This window comes from Emys orbicularis, chromosome 1 (genome assembly GCF_028017835.1).
Source record: "Emys orbicularis isolate rEmyOrb1 chromosome 1, rEmyOrb1.hap1, whole genome shotgun sequence".
NCBI classification, from domain to species: domain Eukaryota; kingdom Metazoa; phylum Chordata; order Testudines; family Emydidae; genus Emys; species Emys orbicularis.
Genome location: NC_088683.1, coordinates 104,520,153 through 104,537,946, shown reverse-complemented (window position 1 = coordinate 104,537,946; position 17,794 = coordinate 104,520,153). Strand labels below are relative to the sequence as shown.

Here is a 17,794-nt window from a genome sequence, read left to right as displayed (position 1 = left end):
AAGATGTAACTTACTTTGCCAACATGTACTCCTTACCACTTTTATTTAAACTTCCATCCCCGGGATGCATGGGGCATCATAATGGACATTTCACCTAAATCTCCTTATTTTTGCTTTTCAGGGAGTAGTGTCTTCCTGTCAGATCCTGGTAGTTCCCATTTATACTCTGATTTAACCTGTGACTCTCCCAAATAGACACAGGGCTACTTGCAACTGTGCACATGGGTTTGTCATTGAGTCTTGGGACTGTATTAGGAAGATATTGATGTTTCAGACAGTTCTCTGGCATTCAAATGACCTGAGCAAATAACACAGATCTCACAAATACATGAGTTTCCTTTATATAACTGCAGCTGAGGAAATACCATCTCTGAATCTGTTTCCTTCCCTGGTCAATTTGAATGCCAGAGACCTGTTTTGCAATTCCTTATCTTCTGGTCCCTGCTCAAAGGAGACCCCAGGATATTGTATTTCCTAACCCTTCACTCAGACTTATTGTCCTGGATGATGTCTGCCACTCCCCAGATCAATGGTGCTGCACTGAGCACAGTGAGGGACCCTGGGAGTATATGACTAGGAGTGCAGACTTGGAGTTGTGTGGGATGTGATAGGGTAACTTCTGGCAATATCTTTGGGAGATCTTACTGTATTAAGTTTTTATCACTGTGGGCCAGGGAGTGTATGTAATTCCAAGTGGGAAGGTGATTACAGCTCCTCCAGAAACTAAGAACGGTGGTGGTGGTGGTGGGTGATTAGGTAGACTCACTCAGGTTGTAACACCTCCAGAGAGGCCCCACTACCTGGAGAGGCTTGCATATACTAGTTCAAACTGGATTCTCCTGAGACCAACAGACAAAGGACTTTTGGATAAACTGCTTGAGTTTAAACTGGCTCAGAACCACCTTTCTGATCAGCACAGGGACAAGACTTTCTGTCCATAGAGGTCCCCAATACTTCCTGGGAAAGGTTGAAAGGATTTTGGCCTATTGAGACCCCATAAGACTGATAGGTGATCTCTGGTAAGCTTGTAGCCTGTATATAAGAACTTTTATTGTCTTCTCTGTAATGCTTTCACCTTAAGAACAAATGTGCTTGCTTATAAAGGGCTGTCATAATTTATAACTGGCAATTATGCTGTTCATAAGCCTTCAAAGAGAAAGCAAAGTGTAGATGCTGGCCTGGTTAGGCAGTCTGACTGTGCTAGGGATATCACAGTGCAGGCAGGGAACAGTGCAGCTTGGAAAAACCCAGCTCAGGAGCAAGAGAGACAGGAGTCTCTACCCAAGAGAGGTGACAGCTGAGGATCCAGGAACCTAGAGTGGGTTCCCTTGCTGGACCATGGAGGGGGCTGAGGAAATGCAGGTGCAGTGGCCCTGAAGTGTGATAGGGGGCATAGAGAAAATGACAGCGGTGTTAGGGAGGGGGAAGGTAATGTTCTATTCCTATTTGCTATTGCAGTGGTTCCCAAACTTGTTCCGCCGCTTCTGCAGGGAAAGCCCCTGGCGGGCCGGGCCGGTTTGTGTACCTGCCGCGTCCGCAGGTTTGGCCGATCGCGGCTCCCACTGGCCGCGGTTCGCTGCTCCAGGCCAATGGGAGCTGCTGGAAGTGGGGGCTCGGCCCGTGCCTCATGGAAGGGGTGGAGTGGGGGCGGAGGGGGAGGTGTCAGTAATGCGGCCCTCGGGCCAATGTACTAGTCCTCATGTGGCCCTCATGGTCATTTGAGTTTGAGACCCCTGGGTTATACAGCGCATACAGACCACTGCTGCTCCTACATCAAGTAACTCAGTGTAAGAAATTTGGAGTTATAACCTTTAATCCTAATTTGAGCCTCAGGACTGTCATAGTAGATTTTAATCCAGTACATATACATACACACATTCTACCAGGAAATCCATTTTTCCTAACACTGAAAAAAGAGAGATCACTTTACTAGGGACTTGAAGTCTATTGAAGTCAATAGTCACAAGGGGAAGTCCCTTGTCAAACAAATATTACATGTTCTATTCAGCTTTCATTCTGGTTTACCATGGTAGCAGCAAAATACTAACTAATGGCAACTAAACCTGGCATGTGTGTGTGCACGCGCACACACACACACACACACACACACACACACACACACACGTCCCATTGTGGCCTAATTCAGGAAAGCATGTAAGCACATTCTTGACTTCAAACAAGCATTTAGTCCCATTGACTTCCATGGGACTTATTGTACGTATGTAAATACAAAGTTAAGTACTTTCCTGAACAGGGATGTCTCCACTAAGTAGAATAGAAAAAATTAAAATGGAAGTTCTCCATTTTACCTTTTGCTACCAATCCCCAATAAATATATTTAATTAAAAAAAAATTAGTAAACATATCAAGATTCAGATGGAACGGGAATAAACCAAGGGTAAAATATAATTCATTACTCTTGAAGACAAATCTGACTTTGATTCTTGGATGATCACACTTGTTCTTCTGTTCATCTGGGCATGTAAGAATGAACATGTTTAGCTCTGGTAATGGGAATGAGCTTTGCACTGCTCTGGTGGTGAGCTGCTCCTGCTAGTCAATTGATATTGGCATCCTGTCTTCCTGGCTGGCGCATATTGCTTTAGTGACTAAAGAACACTACTGATGAAGCCTGAGGAAACTTTGCTGAGTGAGAGTAAAATTAGGATGAGCAGTCGATGTAATTCATCCTTAGTACGGAATGTGCATTCAGAGTCAGGGGACGGCAACAGCCCATGGCTAGTGGAATAAGGAGAAATCAGACCTGAAACTTAAGTTCAGTTGAGGGTACAATAATATCACCAGGAAGAGAGTTATTTATTTAAAAGTACATTTTTTACGAGTGTGAATGCAACTAATTTTAATGCACAATGGAGCTGGCATGATCAGAAAAGCTTGCAGAGCACTGGTTTGGCCCCTTCAACAAAGATACTCATTGGTTAAGCTCTACTCCAACAATTTCTCTTTATAAAAGGTGTCCTGGATTGGCAATGGAAAAATGGCAAAAGCACAGCACATGAAGTAAGAGACAATTGAACTGTGACAGAGCTTGGCAGATATTTTAGTTTCTGCCCTGCCCCAGGAATTTGTGTTGGCTGCTCTGGCTTTAGTTGTGGTGTCTGGACATTTCAAAACTTTCCTTGGACGTGGTTTTCAGAGGTGCTTTCCACCTGCAGCTACTTTGGCTTCTGTCCTGCAGTACAATGCTAAGTAATGGGGTAGTGAAGATACCCTTCTAGCAGGCTATCCCATAACTGCCTGTTGCAGGGTTTCTTGATCCTTCTTCGGAAGCAGCTGGTACCGATCACTGTCAGATCCAGAATACTAGACTAGATGGACCACTGGTGGCAATTCCTATGTTTCCATTGACTACAGTGGGAAGAGTTATGGGTGTGAAAAATCAGGCTATTTGAAATTTTGATCAAATCTTCTTTTTTGTTTTAAAAAAGTTTAGACACATTTGGCTTTTTTATTTTTAAAGTTTATGTTGCCAATAGTCAGTTATACTTCCTTTAAAGCAGAGGGTTCTTAACCTTTTTCTTTCTGAGCCCATCCCTCCCTCCCCCCAACATGCTATAAAAACTCCACAGCCCACCTGTGCCATAATAACTGATTTTCTGCATATAAAAGCCAGGGCCAGCATTAGGGGGTAGCAAGCAGGGGAATTGCCTGGGGCCCCATGGCACAGGGGCCTCCACAAAGCTACATTGCTCAGGCTTCAGACCCATGTGGTGGGGCTTCAGCTTTCTGCCCTTGGCAGGGCCGGTGCAAGGAAGTTTCGCGCCCTAGGCGAAACTTCCACCTTGCGCCCCCTCCCCTGCGGCAGCTCCCCCCCCCGGGAGCCATGCGGCAGCTCCCCACCCCAGCTCACCTCTGCTCCGCCTCCTCCCTGAGCACGCTGCCCCCGCTCTAATTCTCCTCCCCTCCCAGGCTTGCGGCGCCAAACAGCTGATTGGCACTGCAAGTGTGGGAGGCGGGAGAAGTGGAGCGGTGACCGTGCTCTCGGGGAAGGGGCGTAGGAACGCTGTAAAAAAAAATAAATTGGGGGCACCGCTTTTTGGCACCCCCAAATCTTGGTGCCCTAGGCAACCGCCTAGTTTGCCTAAATGGTAGCACCGGCCCTGGCCCTTGGCCCCAGACAGTCTAATGCTGGCCCTGCTTGGAGGCTCCCTAGTGGGCTCCAGACCCCTGGTTGAGAACCACTGCTTTAAAGTATCCTTGCAATCTACAGCTCAACCAAAGCCAGTTTAAAAATACTGCAGTGCCCATCTCCTTCTACTCCTGAAACTAATAAACATGCAAGTAATATTTTAACAATCTTGCAGGTGTTCAACTTTGGATTTTCTAGTGTTAGTACTTTATTCTTATAATTTATTTTATGTTGTTTTTCCTTCTCCCCCAGAGGAGCCTGTTTAAACCATATGAATACAATTCTTGCCATGTATATCTTGTTTATTTGAAAACCGAACCTTCTGCCACTCTTAAAATAGGCCAGGTCTACACTAGAAACTCTTGCTGGCGTGTGTGGGTGTGTGTGTGTGTTTCCTCCCTCCCATTATATTGTGACATGAGCAAAAGCTCTATAGTAGATGCAGTGCTACCAGCAAAAAAATACTTTTGCTGGTATCCCTTATTTTGCTTGCAGAACTGGTAGACGCTATAGCAGCAAAAGCATTTTTTGGCAGTATGACTACATCTACACTAGGGGGTGTACTGGTATAGATCCTCTTCTAGTGTAGAGTAAGGATATGTTTACGCTATGAAGACTATACTGGCATAGCCCTGTAGTGTAGATGCTGCCTACACCAACAGAAAGCATTTTTTTGTCAGTGTAGGAACACCAGCTCCCTGAACACAGTTACCTATGTTAACAAAAGCTCTCTTCCATTGACATAGCTGCATCTGCACCGAGGTGTGTGGGGTGGTCTGGTATAGCTACATTAGTCAAGGTTGTGCTTTTTCACACCCCTCACCAACGGAGCTACATTGATGTAACTCTTCCATGCAGACCAAGCCTAGCCCATAGATTAGGTGCAGTATGGACTATGCTCCATAGCTGAGGTTGAGCTTCCTGTAAGAAGCCTGAATTCCAACCCTTCTAACTTCTCCCAAAAGAAACATCATCTGGAAACCTTACCTGTCACATGTCATCCCAGGATAGAACTTTAATGGGAAGTATGTGTGTGTTTGGGGAACAGATCAGCAAGGCCCTTATCCTGTGATGGATCCCTGCACCCCATGTGGAGTCCCTGGCAGGATCAGTATTTAAAGAGGTTATACAAATATTAATGTGTTTCAAAAATGTGCCTATCTATTCAGCTTTTGAAAGTGTTCCTAGCATTTTGGGGTCATCATCTCTCCAAAAGGAACCATTTTACAATCTCCAGATGTGCTTAATGTTGTTGGCATAGTGGATTTCATATAGATGGATTGTTAGTGGGGAATTCAGTTCACAGATATAGGGGGGGCCCCTCCAACTGCCACTGAAGTCAATGGAAAAACTCTAGCTGACATCTGTGGAAATGGGATCAGGCCCAGTAAAGAGGTGTTTTCTCACATATACAGAGTAGGGCTAATAATTGGCTTGTCGCAGATTCCAGGTTGCAATCTGCATCTGCTGCACTGAGTGAGAAATGTGGGGCAGGTGTCATGGGTTGGGGTGAGTAGGGGACAGAACAGGAATCTGAGAGGGAAGCCGAGGACTGGGAAGGTGATGAGCTGGGTGTGTATAATGGGGCAATACAATGGAGTCATGATTACTAATTTTGGAATGAGGGGCATCTCTGGGGTAGGCAGGAGACTGGTGGGGTGTGGATGCAGGATGAAAGGAGTGCAGGGAATTGGGTGGCATAGAGAAAGAGCATGGAAAGGGATCAAGGGACTGGGAAGCGGTATGGAAGGTTTCCCTGGAAAGTGCATTACCCATTAAAATACACCTCTATGCACTTCCATTTTCATCTTACACTGTGTTCATTTTTGCTCTTATAGGGCATTTTGGGGAGATCAGTGACTGGCTTGGACTAGAATGTTGATTTACTTTTGTCAATGGAAAAAATGAGATGTGGCTTCCCTAATGTATGATTGCTGAAGGCAGCAGAAGGATGACTGTTCGGATTTACGGAGGAGTATTGCTGGAGGAAGTTCACCCCGTCTGCCCCCCAAAATAAAACAACAACAATTTTCAGCACGGAATACAGAGATACTTGCAGCAGCTCCAGAAAAGCAAGATGACCTTCCAGTCCATTGATCTAGATAGCTGCCATTAAAGGTAGGTGACATTGACAAAACTAAGCAAAGTAACTTAATCTGTAACTGAAGAATTCTAATATATTGTTAATCAAACATTTGTATGGTGTTAATAGCCCTTCCTTGCTTTTGTTGAATATGCCTGTATTAGCTGCTTTTCTGTTGCCTGTGGTAGACTATTCTGTGAGTTTATTACCATCTGTGTGGAGTTTTGTCTGTCTTGGTTTTCACCTGTAGGTTTATTTTTAGTCCTTATCCCCGAATCTTTTTTTTGTTTTGTTTTGTTTTTTAATTGTAGTTCAAAGAGGTGATAGTTCTGGAATCCCCCTGATTTCAGTAGGCTTTCAATCAGGTCTTGGGTTACTATCTTCTTGAGCATCTTAAAGCCATTAGTCTAATTTTTCAAAGGTATTGAGCTCTTCTAGCACCTGTATGTTTCTGTGTGAATGGTGGGTGTTCAGCACCTACCGTGCAGTCCAAGCTCTTCTAGCTGTTCTGCATTTGTTAACCTTCCTAATGATATGATACATTTCCAAAAAGATGGGCATATGCAACTCAGGCACAACAGGTAATTGAATCCAACTGGAAGTGCAGTTTCATTTGCATACTCGGGACCATGGGCTCCCCCCCCCCTTCCATATGCTTTTCTGTAAGAGAGCCAGCACAAAGAGATCCCTGGCATCAAAAGCTCAGAGAATAGGCTGCCTTGTCGCACTGTAATTGCACATCAGGCTTCTTGCCAGAAGGAATCATGGACAAGGCTTGAAATTTACACATAGGTAAAGGCATTTGAAACCTTGTGGTGACAGTCCTAGTATGAGTGATTCTCCTTTGCCTGTGCACTGTCCTTCCCCCCAGCACTGGCAGCATAGCTGGCGTTCTTGTCATGCTGCCTGACAACAGATGCATGTGTTGGACTCTACCCACTGAATGGGGGTTTTAAAGACCCATAAAGCAATTTATCTTTGCCTCTAGCCACATTAATTTTCTCTCTCTTCCCATATGTTTTGCTTTCAATTTTGGGAGAAAGCATAGAGCGTCTCTCTGTTGGGCTACCTCCTCCCACCACGTTCCTGGCCACGGTCCAATTCTCCCACTGTGAGTGTACTGTACTTGCTATCATAATGCAGCTCATGTACGGATAGGTGCATATTTTAAAGCTACACTGGCTATTTGCTGAGGCCATTTGTAGTATCTTAATATGAATTTCTTCCTTCTGCTCTGAGGGTATGGCCCGGGCATGTTTTCAAGAGGTAGCCCTTAAGAGCACACAATCTACAATGTGTGTGAACAAACGCACAAAAATAATATGTGGGTGGGCCCTGGAGCATGGCTATCTAGTGTGCAAATGCATTTTCAACATAACTACACCAACCAAGCAATTAAACATAGGCAATGGATCTTCACATTTAAGGTAATTAGAAAAACATGCTGGGCTGAATTCTCTCTTACACGAATCTGTGTTAACCTCCAATTACTTCAATAGAGTTGCACTGGTATAACTGAGAATTTAGCCATCTGTTTCTAATGCTTTGATCTCTATTTCCTACAGATCTAATTTCAGGGAGGTGATGGCGCTGGGAAATGTTGCCATAGAAAATGTTAATAGCACTTAAACTTGGAGAACTTTTGCCCTGATTCAGCAAGATACTTCAGTACCTGCTTAACTTCTAGCACCATAGTGGCTCCCACCCATTGGAATTAAAGGAACTATTCAGGTGCTTAGAGTTAAGCAGCTGTTTAAGTGCTCTGCTGAATTGGGACCCTGAAAGCTTTGGTTTAAATTTTTGCTAGCTGACTTTGTTTTGTTATTTTGATCTATTACATATTAGGATGTACTTTGGTTTTGTAGGATATTTCGCATTACATCTTATCTTGGATCTAAAAGCTTGGAAAAAGGGGGGGAAATATCCCCCCCCCTTTATATTTGTGTCACAAAATAGAAAAAGCTACTGCCCCCCCTCCACACAGGCACAAAAAGCCCTCAGTCATTGGTGATAAAATACTTTATTTTCATTTGTGTAACTGAACACTTAATAAAGCAATAATAAACAATACAAATCATTGGGAGCAAATGAACTTCTAATAGGAGTACCTCAACCATATCTGATCTATCAACACAAACATTCAGATACATTATTTTCTATCTTTGGTGAGAGAGCCTCAAAAGTGAGTAATGATTTTTGTGTACAACAGTTCTTGGGCATCCAGCTTGAAACATAATCTGACATTCTACTCCAGCGATGGCTGCACTTCCACAGAAGAGGTGATAAATTTTGCTCTTTTGCACTTCTTCACTCCTATGGATTTCAGTGGGACGGTGTATAACAGAGGGCAGGATTTGTGCCTTCCTCTTCAAATGCCAATGAGCGTGCAACAGAGGTGAGGCCCTTCATTTTCAGTTTACTGATTTTTAGTGAAAAATGTTCAGGCTTTACCAAAAAAAAAAAAAAAAAAGGCTACAATTTGTTTTTTACTGATTTTTTTTTTTTCCACCCAAATTTCAGACCACTCATGTACGTGAAAATATCACTTACCTTAAGAAAATCAGATCCATTACATTAGGTAGATGTGTTATGCTAATAAGTTAGTCTGTGTAAATAGGTTTAAAAAGTAAGGCAATGTAGGGGAAGAGACACACATATTTGTGTGCATATGTGTATGTACTGTTAATGTACAGTTCATTACATAAACCACAGCATTAAACTGCTTTACTTTCAGTACTCTTACTTTTTTCTACAAGTTTTTTCTGCCCTCCTGTCTGCCACTAATCCTGATATTTACCCAGAAAACTGAAGTTATTTTTTGCACTGTTTTTTTTTTTAAATTTTTTGTAATAATCTGATACATTCCCAGGCAATTTTAAACAAAATAAAGACTGAAAAGGAAGGGCCTGGAACACAGGGTAATACTTAGTCCTACCTCCCTTCATGCCCTTGAAGTCTTTAGGAGCTGCACTGCTGAAAGTCCAGGAAAGAGACGGCAAGGCCTCGTTCAGGGAGGGGTAGTGAATTTGGAATGCTCTCCCCCCCTCAGTATGGTGCCCATCACCATCGCATCTGGATTCCACATCCTGGAATTTTATTTCCACTTTAGCTTGTCTGTGGCGGTGGGAATCTATATGCAGGTGTGTGTCCCCAAGTGCCCTACCCAATATCAGCTCCCAAGTCAAGGCAAATAGTTCCTAAGTAGGAATCTCCCATTACCTGCCGCTCCACCAAGAGTATCGGGTCTCTGGGCAGGGAACCACTTCCTTTCCCTATGGGGTGTGTGTCTCCTCTTTCCACCCTGGGGTGATAATGGGCTCCCCTAGGGAATCGTCCTTTTCTCCCCCTCCTCTCCAAATTCCCTCTCTGGAGATCCTGTAACCTCTCCCTAGAAGCTGCCAAGTGTCTGTCAAGCTGATTTGCCCCGCCCTCATTGTAAAAAAGCCCCTCTTTAAATGTAGGGGAGCGGGTTCATGTTTAATTTGTCCTGGACCTGGAAACTGACCTGAAACCTATGCAGCAGGCGCAGCAGCTGCAGATGAGAGTGGCTTTGGGACCGCGAGGAAGCCCGCAGCCTTGCCAAGGAGCAGCTGGACGCGACCATGTTCTGAACAGGGTAGTACGCTCCGGCTCTCTCCTTCCCTCTGCGCAGACAACTCCTCCGCCCTCCCCGGCCCTGGAGCGGAGAGTGGTAAAGCCCAGCCTAGGACTACCACCCAGCCCAATGAAGTAGCCCTTGTGCGCTGCTACCCAGGCATCACCCAGAGCAGCAGCGGGAGGAGGCGCCAGGCAGGCAGCCGGCCGGCCGGCTTCCAGGCATCTCTGTGCGCTCCGAGCTCCTTCCACACCCCCAACTCCGAGCAGAGAGCGAACCGGCTCCCCATCCCCTGTGCTCCTGCCCCGCAGCCCCGGGACCAAGCCATGAAGCAGGCTCTGATGGAAGTCATGAGGATGAACAGGATTTGCAGGATGGTCTTGGTCACTTGCTTCGGATCCTTTATCCTGGTCATCTTCTATTTCCAAAGTATGTTGCATCCAGGTAGGGCACCGTCACTTGCTCTCCTGGTCTGCCGGCTCCGCCCGGCTGTGTCATGCGGGGGGACTCGGGCTGGCGGACGGTGCGCTCCCCACCGCGGGATTCAGGCTGCAATAATGACTCTCTTTCCTACAGCCAGGATGGGCGGTAGTTTTTATTCTTTTTGTGTCTGAGAGGTTGGGGAGGGGGGCGAGAGTGGTGTTGCTGTGTGAGAGGAGGGATGGTGGGGAGATTGGGGGAGGGAACTGGTAGGGGATTAGAGAAAAGGGGTGTTTGAGATATAGGGGTGAGATGATTGGGGATTAGGATATTGGGGAAGAGGTGGGGACAGGGGATTAGTAGGGGATTGGGATATGGGGGGGTCTGGGGCATTAGCAGGGAATTGGGATATTGGGGGGAGAGGCGGAGATGGGGGATTAGTGGGGGAGATGTGGGGACTGGGGATTAGCAGGGGATTGGGATTTTGGGGGCTCTGGGGCATTAGTAGGGGATTGGGATATTGGGGGTGGGGTGGGGATGGGGGATTAGCAGGGGATTCGGATATTGGGGGGAGAGATGGGGATTAGTAGGGGATTGGGATATTGGGGGTGATGGGGATTAGCAGGGGATTACAGAAGGGGTGATATTAGGGGATTGAGATATTGGGGGATTATTAGGGAATTAGAGGAGGGACATTATTAGAGGATTGAGCTATTGGGTGGAGGCTGGTTTTGATAGTGGAGAGATTATTTAGGATTGGGGACAGAGTGACAGAGGCCTGGGGGGTGTGGCTGGTCGATCTGTCTGTCTGGGGGATCAAACTCGGGTTGTGTACAGCGCCGGGCGCGGATGCTGTGAAATCCGGGTCCAGCGCTGCCTCTCAGCCCGGGAAGGTGAGCTGCAGGCCCGCGGTCTCTCAAATCGCCCTCCCCGCTTCCGATCCATTCTTGCCAAGTGGATACGGGGGTTAAGCAGCTCCGGGTTGCGCTGCCTCAGAAGGGCCGCGGGGGGGCCCGGGCCGGGCTGCTGACTGGGATCGCGGTCCCTGCTTCTCCCTTGCCTCGCGGGTTGTAGTGCTACTGGGACTGTTGTTTGGGGGGGGGGCTCCCCGGTCCCCGCTTCTCCCTAGCCACGAGGATTGGGTTGGGGGGGGGGGGGGGAGGTTTTGCTGTTCCCGAGTGTGCTCTGAGGCTGCTAGCCCCGGTCCTGGCTTCTGCTTCCCTGGGGTGAACCTGTGCTGGGGCTCGGGGCGCTCTGGGATGGAGCGGCGCCGGCTCTTCCAGCTGGGGCTGGGGCAGGCGCGGGCAGCTCGCCTCTCGCGGGTGGGCCGCATGCCTGGGGCGCAGCAATTGCTGCTGCTCCTCGCCCCTCGCGCCCTATTCCGAGGGGGCGGCGGCAGCAGCGCCGGAGCGGGGGTCGGGTCAGAAGAGGGGTGGGAGCGACGCTGCCCCGCTCTGTGGAGCAGCTGGCGGTGACCCTGTGGCAGGGCGGGTAGTCAACAGGATTTGGGTCGCGGGGACACTCGGGGGCTGGGGCGCCCCCCGCTGAACTTCCAGCCGCTGCGGCATCAGCCCCCTCAAGATGTCCTGCTAGCGTGTCTCCATTCGGAGCTCCGGAAAGGCTCCCCCAGGAACGGGGACCACGCATCAGAACGGGGGGAGCCTGAGAAATAATCGCTACCCTCGGCCGGCTGCCACCTCCCATCCCCTCTCCCCAGGTATTAGGTAAACAATTTAGTGCTACACTTGTGAAGTAAGACACGCTTCCCTGTTTAATCCTCGCTCTCCAGTCTAAAGTGGAGCGCACAGATGGGAAGATCCTACAGTGGATTAAAAAAGTTATAGCATAATGTGCATATTAAAAGCCCGTGTGTGTCCCATGCTGTCAGTCGGCCCGATCCCGCTGCTGCTGAAGTTAACTGGAAGTGTTACTATGTATTTCAGTAAGCGCAGGATCGGGCCCAGCATTTTATTCATCGGAGCTCTACGGATTGTTTTGAGTGAAGTCCTTTTCATCTGCCAATTTCTTTTGCAGGGTTTACTGGGGCGACATACATCATTAGATTCATTGGCGGGTTTTCCCTGAGCAAGGACTGCAGAATCTGGTCAATAGCTGCAGAAATAATTTATGATCCAATTGTATTAAAATGTAGGCAGGTGTTTAATTATAAACACGCGAATTGTCCCACTGAAATCAACGGAATTAAGCACTGTTTGAGGTTACCTACCTGCCAAAATCTCTGAAGGGGGGGAGGCGGGGGAGATCCTTCAAGGGAATAAACTGAGGTTTATTGAACAAATATATTTTCGAGAAACTGAAAGCCGTGGTGCTTGAATTTTGGACTGGCAGTGAAAGTTCCGCTGTTACTCAGCACATGAAGAGCAATGATGAAATGATTCCCTCCTTCGACCCTAGATTGTGTCCTGAACCCTTTATGTGTAAGGTGTTGGTGTTTCTGCGACCCTTAAGTAGCCAAACCAATGCTATCGAATGCAAAGAGAGCTGGCAAGGTAGCCTTATAAATGGGTTTTGTACTCCTGTGATTAAAATAACTGAGTGAAAGTGTTTGCCCTGAAATTCTAAAGATTTAAAATTAACTTCAGTTAGTTGCTCCAATACAGAAAAAAGTATTTGAGATCGACTCCAAAATTCTTTTCTCACTCCCCAGTGAGAAGAGTATTTTGGAGATTACAGGCTGGAGGAGTGAAATGCTCCGTGCTTGGGTCCGGATCCAAAGTCGATGACAGTCGGCGGAAAGGTTTCCAGCGATTTCAGTGGGTTGAGGTTTGGGTCAGGACCTGAAAGAGAAACTCATCAAGGTTCGCTGGAGCCGCTAACAGGCCAGCTGATTCGGTGACAGTGCTCTGGATGAGGCTGGAATGTTTGCACGACAATGGCTTGATTTTATTTAATTTGGTGATAGGGTCCTTAAAACTAATGCACGTCCAAAGTGCTGCAGCTCTGTGTAGTTAAGCGTCTGGTGGCATAGACACCAGTCTGACTTCCCCCCTAAGATTTATCGTGTAAAAACCTTCAGTAAAAATGCACCGTTCTGTTAAGTGTAGGAATGTGCTGTATGGGGGGGTGGGTGTGGGGCGGGGCGCTGACTCTGCTCCCGTTTAAGTCGTTTGGGAGCTTTGCCACTGATTTAAATGGAAGCAGGATCGAGCCCTAGGACATTAGTGTGGAGTGTGTCTCTGCAGCTGCTCCAGGCACAGACCTTTCATTGACTCCAGTGGCAGTCCTACCTGCAGAGTGACTGCAGAACTGTGTGTGTGTGTGTGGGGGGGGGGGGGGGCAGAAGAATATCACTTGCACTGACTGTGCTCTGATTCCCCCCCCCCCAGCTTGAGAAACGATGGGGAAGCTGAAATTAAAATACTTATTAGAAGAATCACTGAAAGATAGTTCAGTGGAAACACATGAGTTCAGCGTCCTCCCCTCGCCCCACCTTTGACATTGCCACTAAACTGTAGTTGATCAAAATGACCTTCATTAAGGCTCTTGGGGTCACTAAGCATTTACATTATGAATTGATAGTATTATGATGCAGTTGATCTAGGCTTTTGTGGTGATACCTGGTCCTCCTGAATACCTCCCTATCAGATCGTCTTCAGCAGCTGGCTTCACAAAACTTGGTATTTGCCTGTTGAATGTATTGCCTTTCTTTGTCCGTCTGGGTTCATACCTGCCAATCCCCCCTAAGTAATACAAATTTATCGTATCCTATTTTTTCCCCTATCTGCCCAGTGCCTCCAATCCCACTGACTTCACAGGGAGTGCTCAGCACCTAGCAGAATTGGGGCCCCAACTGCCAAGCATGTATTGGAAGGCTTCAGAATACACTGTAGCATGTCATTCACAACAAATGTAATTTTTACAGTGGTTATATCCAGTGGGCAGTATAGTTAGTAGGTTTATTCAAAGGTAATTGGCCACAGATTTATTTTTCCTAGCTTCAAATAAAATATAGTATTAAAACCTGGAATCTGAACTCAATAGACTAGAGATGAAAATGCTTTCTGGAATGAATTTTTGAATACCTCCAAAAAGTACTAAGTGCTTTTTATAGGGACAGTTGAGGATTACTGTTTATATTCTAACTTCTTTTAAAACTGCATTTGAGTTGAGATTTCAAAGCAGTGCAAAGGATTTAATTTAGAGACTTAATAGAAGAAAATCATATTGTAGAATCACTGTTGGTTGGATAATGTGAACCTGATTGCTGTTTTGTACAGGTTTAGACTGCTGTAACTGAATTAATATCCGTGGTGGTGCTCCTGATTTACACCAGCTAAAGTGCAATTGGAATCCAACCTTCTGTCGCTAAGGCAGTGGCTTTCAACCTTTTTTTTTTTTTTTTCATCTGTGGACCCCTAAAAAATTTCAAATAGAGGTGCGGACCCCTTTGGAAATTTTAGACATAGTCTGCGGATTCCCAGGGGTCTGCAGACCATAGCTTGAAAACCACTGCTCTAAAGCACCTTTATGAGTGCGACTGGTTCTGCTTTGTGTGGTATATTTCTGTGATGTAAACTACTATAGAACTGTCATAGACTTTAAACTAAGACCATATATATTAGATTGCAAGCCAGGTGTAGAGAAATGAAAGTGTAATATGCAAAAATCTATTGTTACAAGGTTTACCATCTATTTTTTACCTTACCGTACCATAATATAACCATATGTCATCTATGTTGTGATACAAGTGCATACTAGCCTACAGTTCTTATATAAACTTGTGATAAGAGTTTCTCAACTCCAGCAAGTTTGGTTTGTTAAGCAAAAGGGCATTGGGTAATTACCCAAATATCATATACTAGAGAGATTGATATGAGGCAAGTTTCAGTGAAGTTGCACCAGGGATGAATTTTGGCTCAGAGTCCTCAAAGAGCATGGCTCTGGAGTGTATGCATGGGGAGTTGGGACTGAAGGTATTAGGAGCTTTCAAAGTCTTGGCATTTTCTCTGTTTCAAGGTTTTTCTTTTTATGCGAAAGTCCCTCTGCCTGAGTTCATGAAATGAGAAGCCAACAGTAAAGTGACCTGTCTCTTTGCAACACGGTTAATCTCTCATGTCACTTATTTATTTATTTTATTATTACAGCAGTTGGTATGTTAGGGACCTCACAATTAGGGCTAGTCAAAAATTTTCCACCTAAACTTTTTTTTTAATGGAAAATTGGGTTCTCAGCTAAATACCATTTTTTTCCCCACAAAAATGTCGTTCCATGGAAATTGTTCGTTTTCATCAAAAACTTCCCAAAACCAACATTTTCTGGGAGTGGGGGAGAAGAAGGAACACATTATCACACAAACTCATAATACATATCAAAAGACACATTCCTTATCCTAAGGGGCTTTCAAAGTAATTCTGGATGTAATGCAAAAGAGGGAGAAGAGGCTCGGGGAAGTATAGGGGTGACAGCAATAAGATTCTCCAGTTACTCCGCAAAGGCTAGCATATATCATTTTTCTTTTCTGAGTTTAAATAGAGTTTAAGTTTCAGGTCTGAAATACCTCTGTTTCCTGGAACTACAAGCCCAAACCCCCAGTGGGACAAATCAGCCCTTAAGCTGTCAAGGATACATTGAATTCCATGATGTTTAGTTGTGGAGTTTTTGAATGAGACATTTTAAAAATCAAGGTCATGAGATGGATCATTTGCCTAGGATGAGTGTGTGAAAGCAAGCACAGTAACGAGAGCTTTAAAACAACAACAAACAAACCCTAGGTAAGTAGGTTGGTCTCTTGTCTCCAGGGAAGAATGCAGTTCATGTCCCCTTGTGCATGGGGAACTGGGTGCATTGTACTCCTCACTCTCTGCTCTATACGTCTCTCCTCCCCTGGAAGCCAATAGTAAACTGCTCCAAGGGTATGTCTACACTACGGGATTACTCCGAATTTACAGAATTCGATTTTTGGCAACCAATTGTATAAAGTCGAGTGCATGCGGCCACACTAAGCACATTAATTCGGCAGTGTGCGTCCATGTACCGAGGCTAGCGTCGACGTCCGGAGCGTTGCACTGTGGGTAGCTATCCCATAGCTATCCCATAGTTCCCGCAGTCTCCCCCGCCCATTGGAATTCTGGGTTGAGATCCCAATGTCTGATGGGGCCAAAAATTTGTTGCGGGTGATTATGGGTAAATGTCGTCAGTCAATCCTCCCTCCGTGAAAGCAACGGCAGACAATCATTTTGCGCCCTTTCCCCTGGATTGCCCAGGCAGACGCCATAGCACGGCAACCATGGAGCCCGTTCAGCCTTTTTTCACTGTCACCATATGTCTACTGGATGCTGCTGACAGACGCGGTACTGCAGCGCTACACAGCAGCATCCCCTTGCCTTTGCAAGTTAGCAAAGACGGTTACCAGTCATACTGTACCATCTGCTGCTTTCATGGGTGCTCCTGGCCAGCCTCGGTGAGGTCGGTCGGGGGCGCCTGGACAAAAATGGGAATGACTCCCCAGGTCATTCTCTTCTTTAAGTTTTGTCTAATGGAGAGTCAGTCCTGCCTAGAATATCAGGCAAGCCTACTAAAGAACCAGAGAGGCAAACAGCCGCTCCGGGTCAGAGCCCCAGACATCCCGCAGAAATGATGAGCTGCATGCCATTCTAGGGGGTGCCCCTACAACAACCCCACCCGTTGCTTCCCTCCTCCCCCACCCCTCTCGGGCTACCTTGGCAGTTATCCCCCCATTTGTGTGATGAAGTAATAAAGAATGCATGAATTTGAAACAACACTGACTTTATTGCCTCTGCAAGCAGAGATCAAAGGTGGGAGGGGAGGGCGGTTGGCTTACAGTGAAGTCGAGTGAACCACCATTCTGCACTTGCTCAGCCGATAGCTGAAAATGGGAATCTGTGATAAGCATTAGGATAGAAGCACAGGCAGGACTGAATCTCCATTTGTGTGTGGGCCTTTGGTTGACACTGGTAAAATACAAAATGTCCCAGGATATGTATGTTGGGGGACAGTTCTAAACGGCAGCTTTATTTTTTTATTTGCAGCAAAATGTAGAGGTCTAAGTATCTGATTGTGAACCCTGGGAGCAAGGGGTAGGCTGGGGTAGGTGCGACTGCGCGGTGCTGCCGACTGGGAGAGCAGCCTGAGGCAGAAGCTGCCATGATATTCCAGGCAGGACTGAATCTCCATTAGACAAAACTTAAAGAAGAGAATGACCTGGAGTCATTCCCCTTTTTGTCCAGGCGCCCCCGACCAACCTCACCGAGGCCAGTCAGGAGCACCCATGTCTGCCCAGGTGCCCCCGACCGACCATACCAAGGCCAGCCAGGAGCACCCACAGGACGACGATGACGGTTACCAGTCATACTGCACCGTCTGCCATCCGCAAGGCAAAGCAAGGGGATGCTGCTGTGTAGTGCTGCAGCACCGCGTCTGCCAGCAGCATCCAGTAGACATACGGTGACAGTGAAAAAAGGCGAGAAACGATTTTTTCCCCTTTGCTTTCACGGGGGGGAGGGGGGCTGATGACATATACCCTGAACCACCCGCGACAATGTTTTTGACCCTTCAGGCATTGGGA

At 46.5% G+C, this 17,794-nt stretch overlaps 1 protein-coding gene across 2 annotated transcripts in view; it reads left to right on the top strand.

Annotated features, from left to right (window-relative positions):
• The first annotated feature begins 10,154 nt into the window (after positions 1-10,154).
• CHST11 (carbohydrate sulfotransferase 11) overlaps positions 10,155-17,794 on the top strand; it is a 243,736-nt gene continuing 236,096 nt past the window's right edge. Inside the window, exon 1 of one of the 2 annotated variants that reach the window (XM_065423357.1) lies at positions 10,155-10,257. In XM_065423357.1, the coding sequence (XP_065279429.1) occupies positions 10,155-10,257 (103 nt within the window). Of the gene's footprint in view, positions 10,273-17,794 lie in introns of both variants that reach the window. The other variant, XM_065423356.1, reaches the window with a different exon arrangement.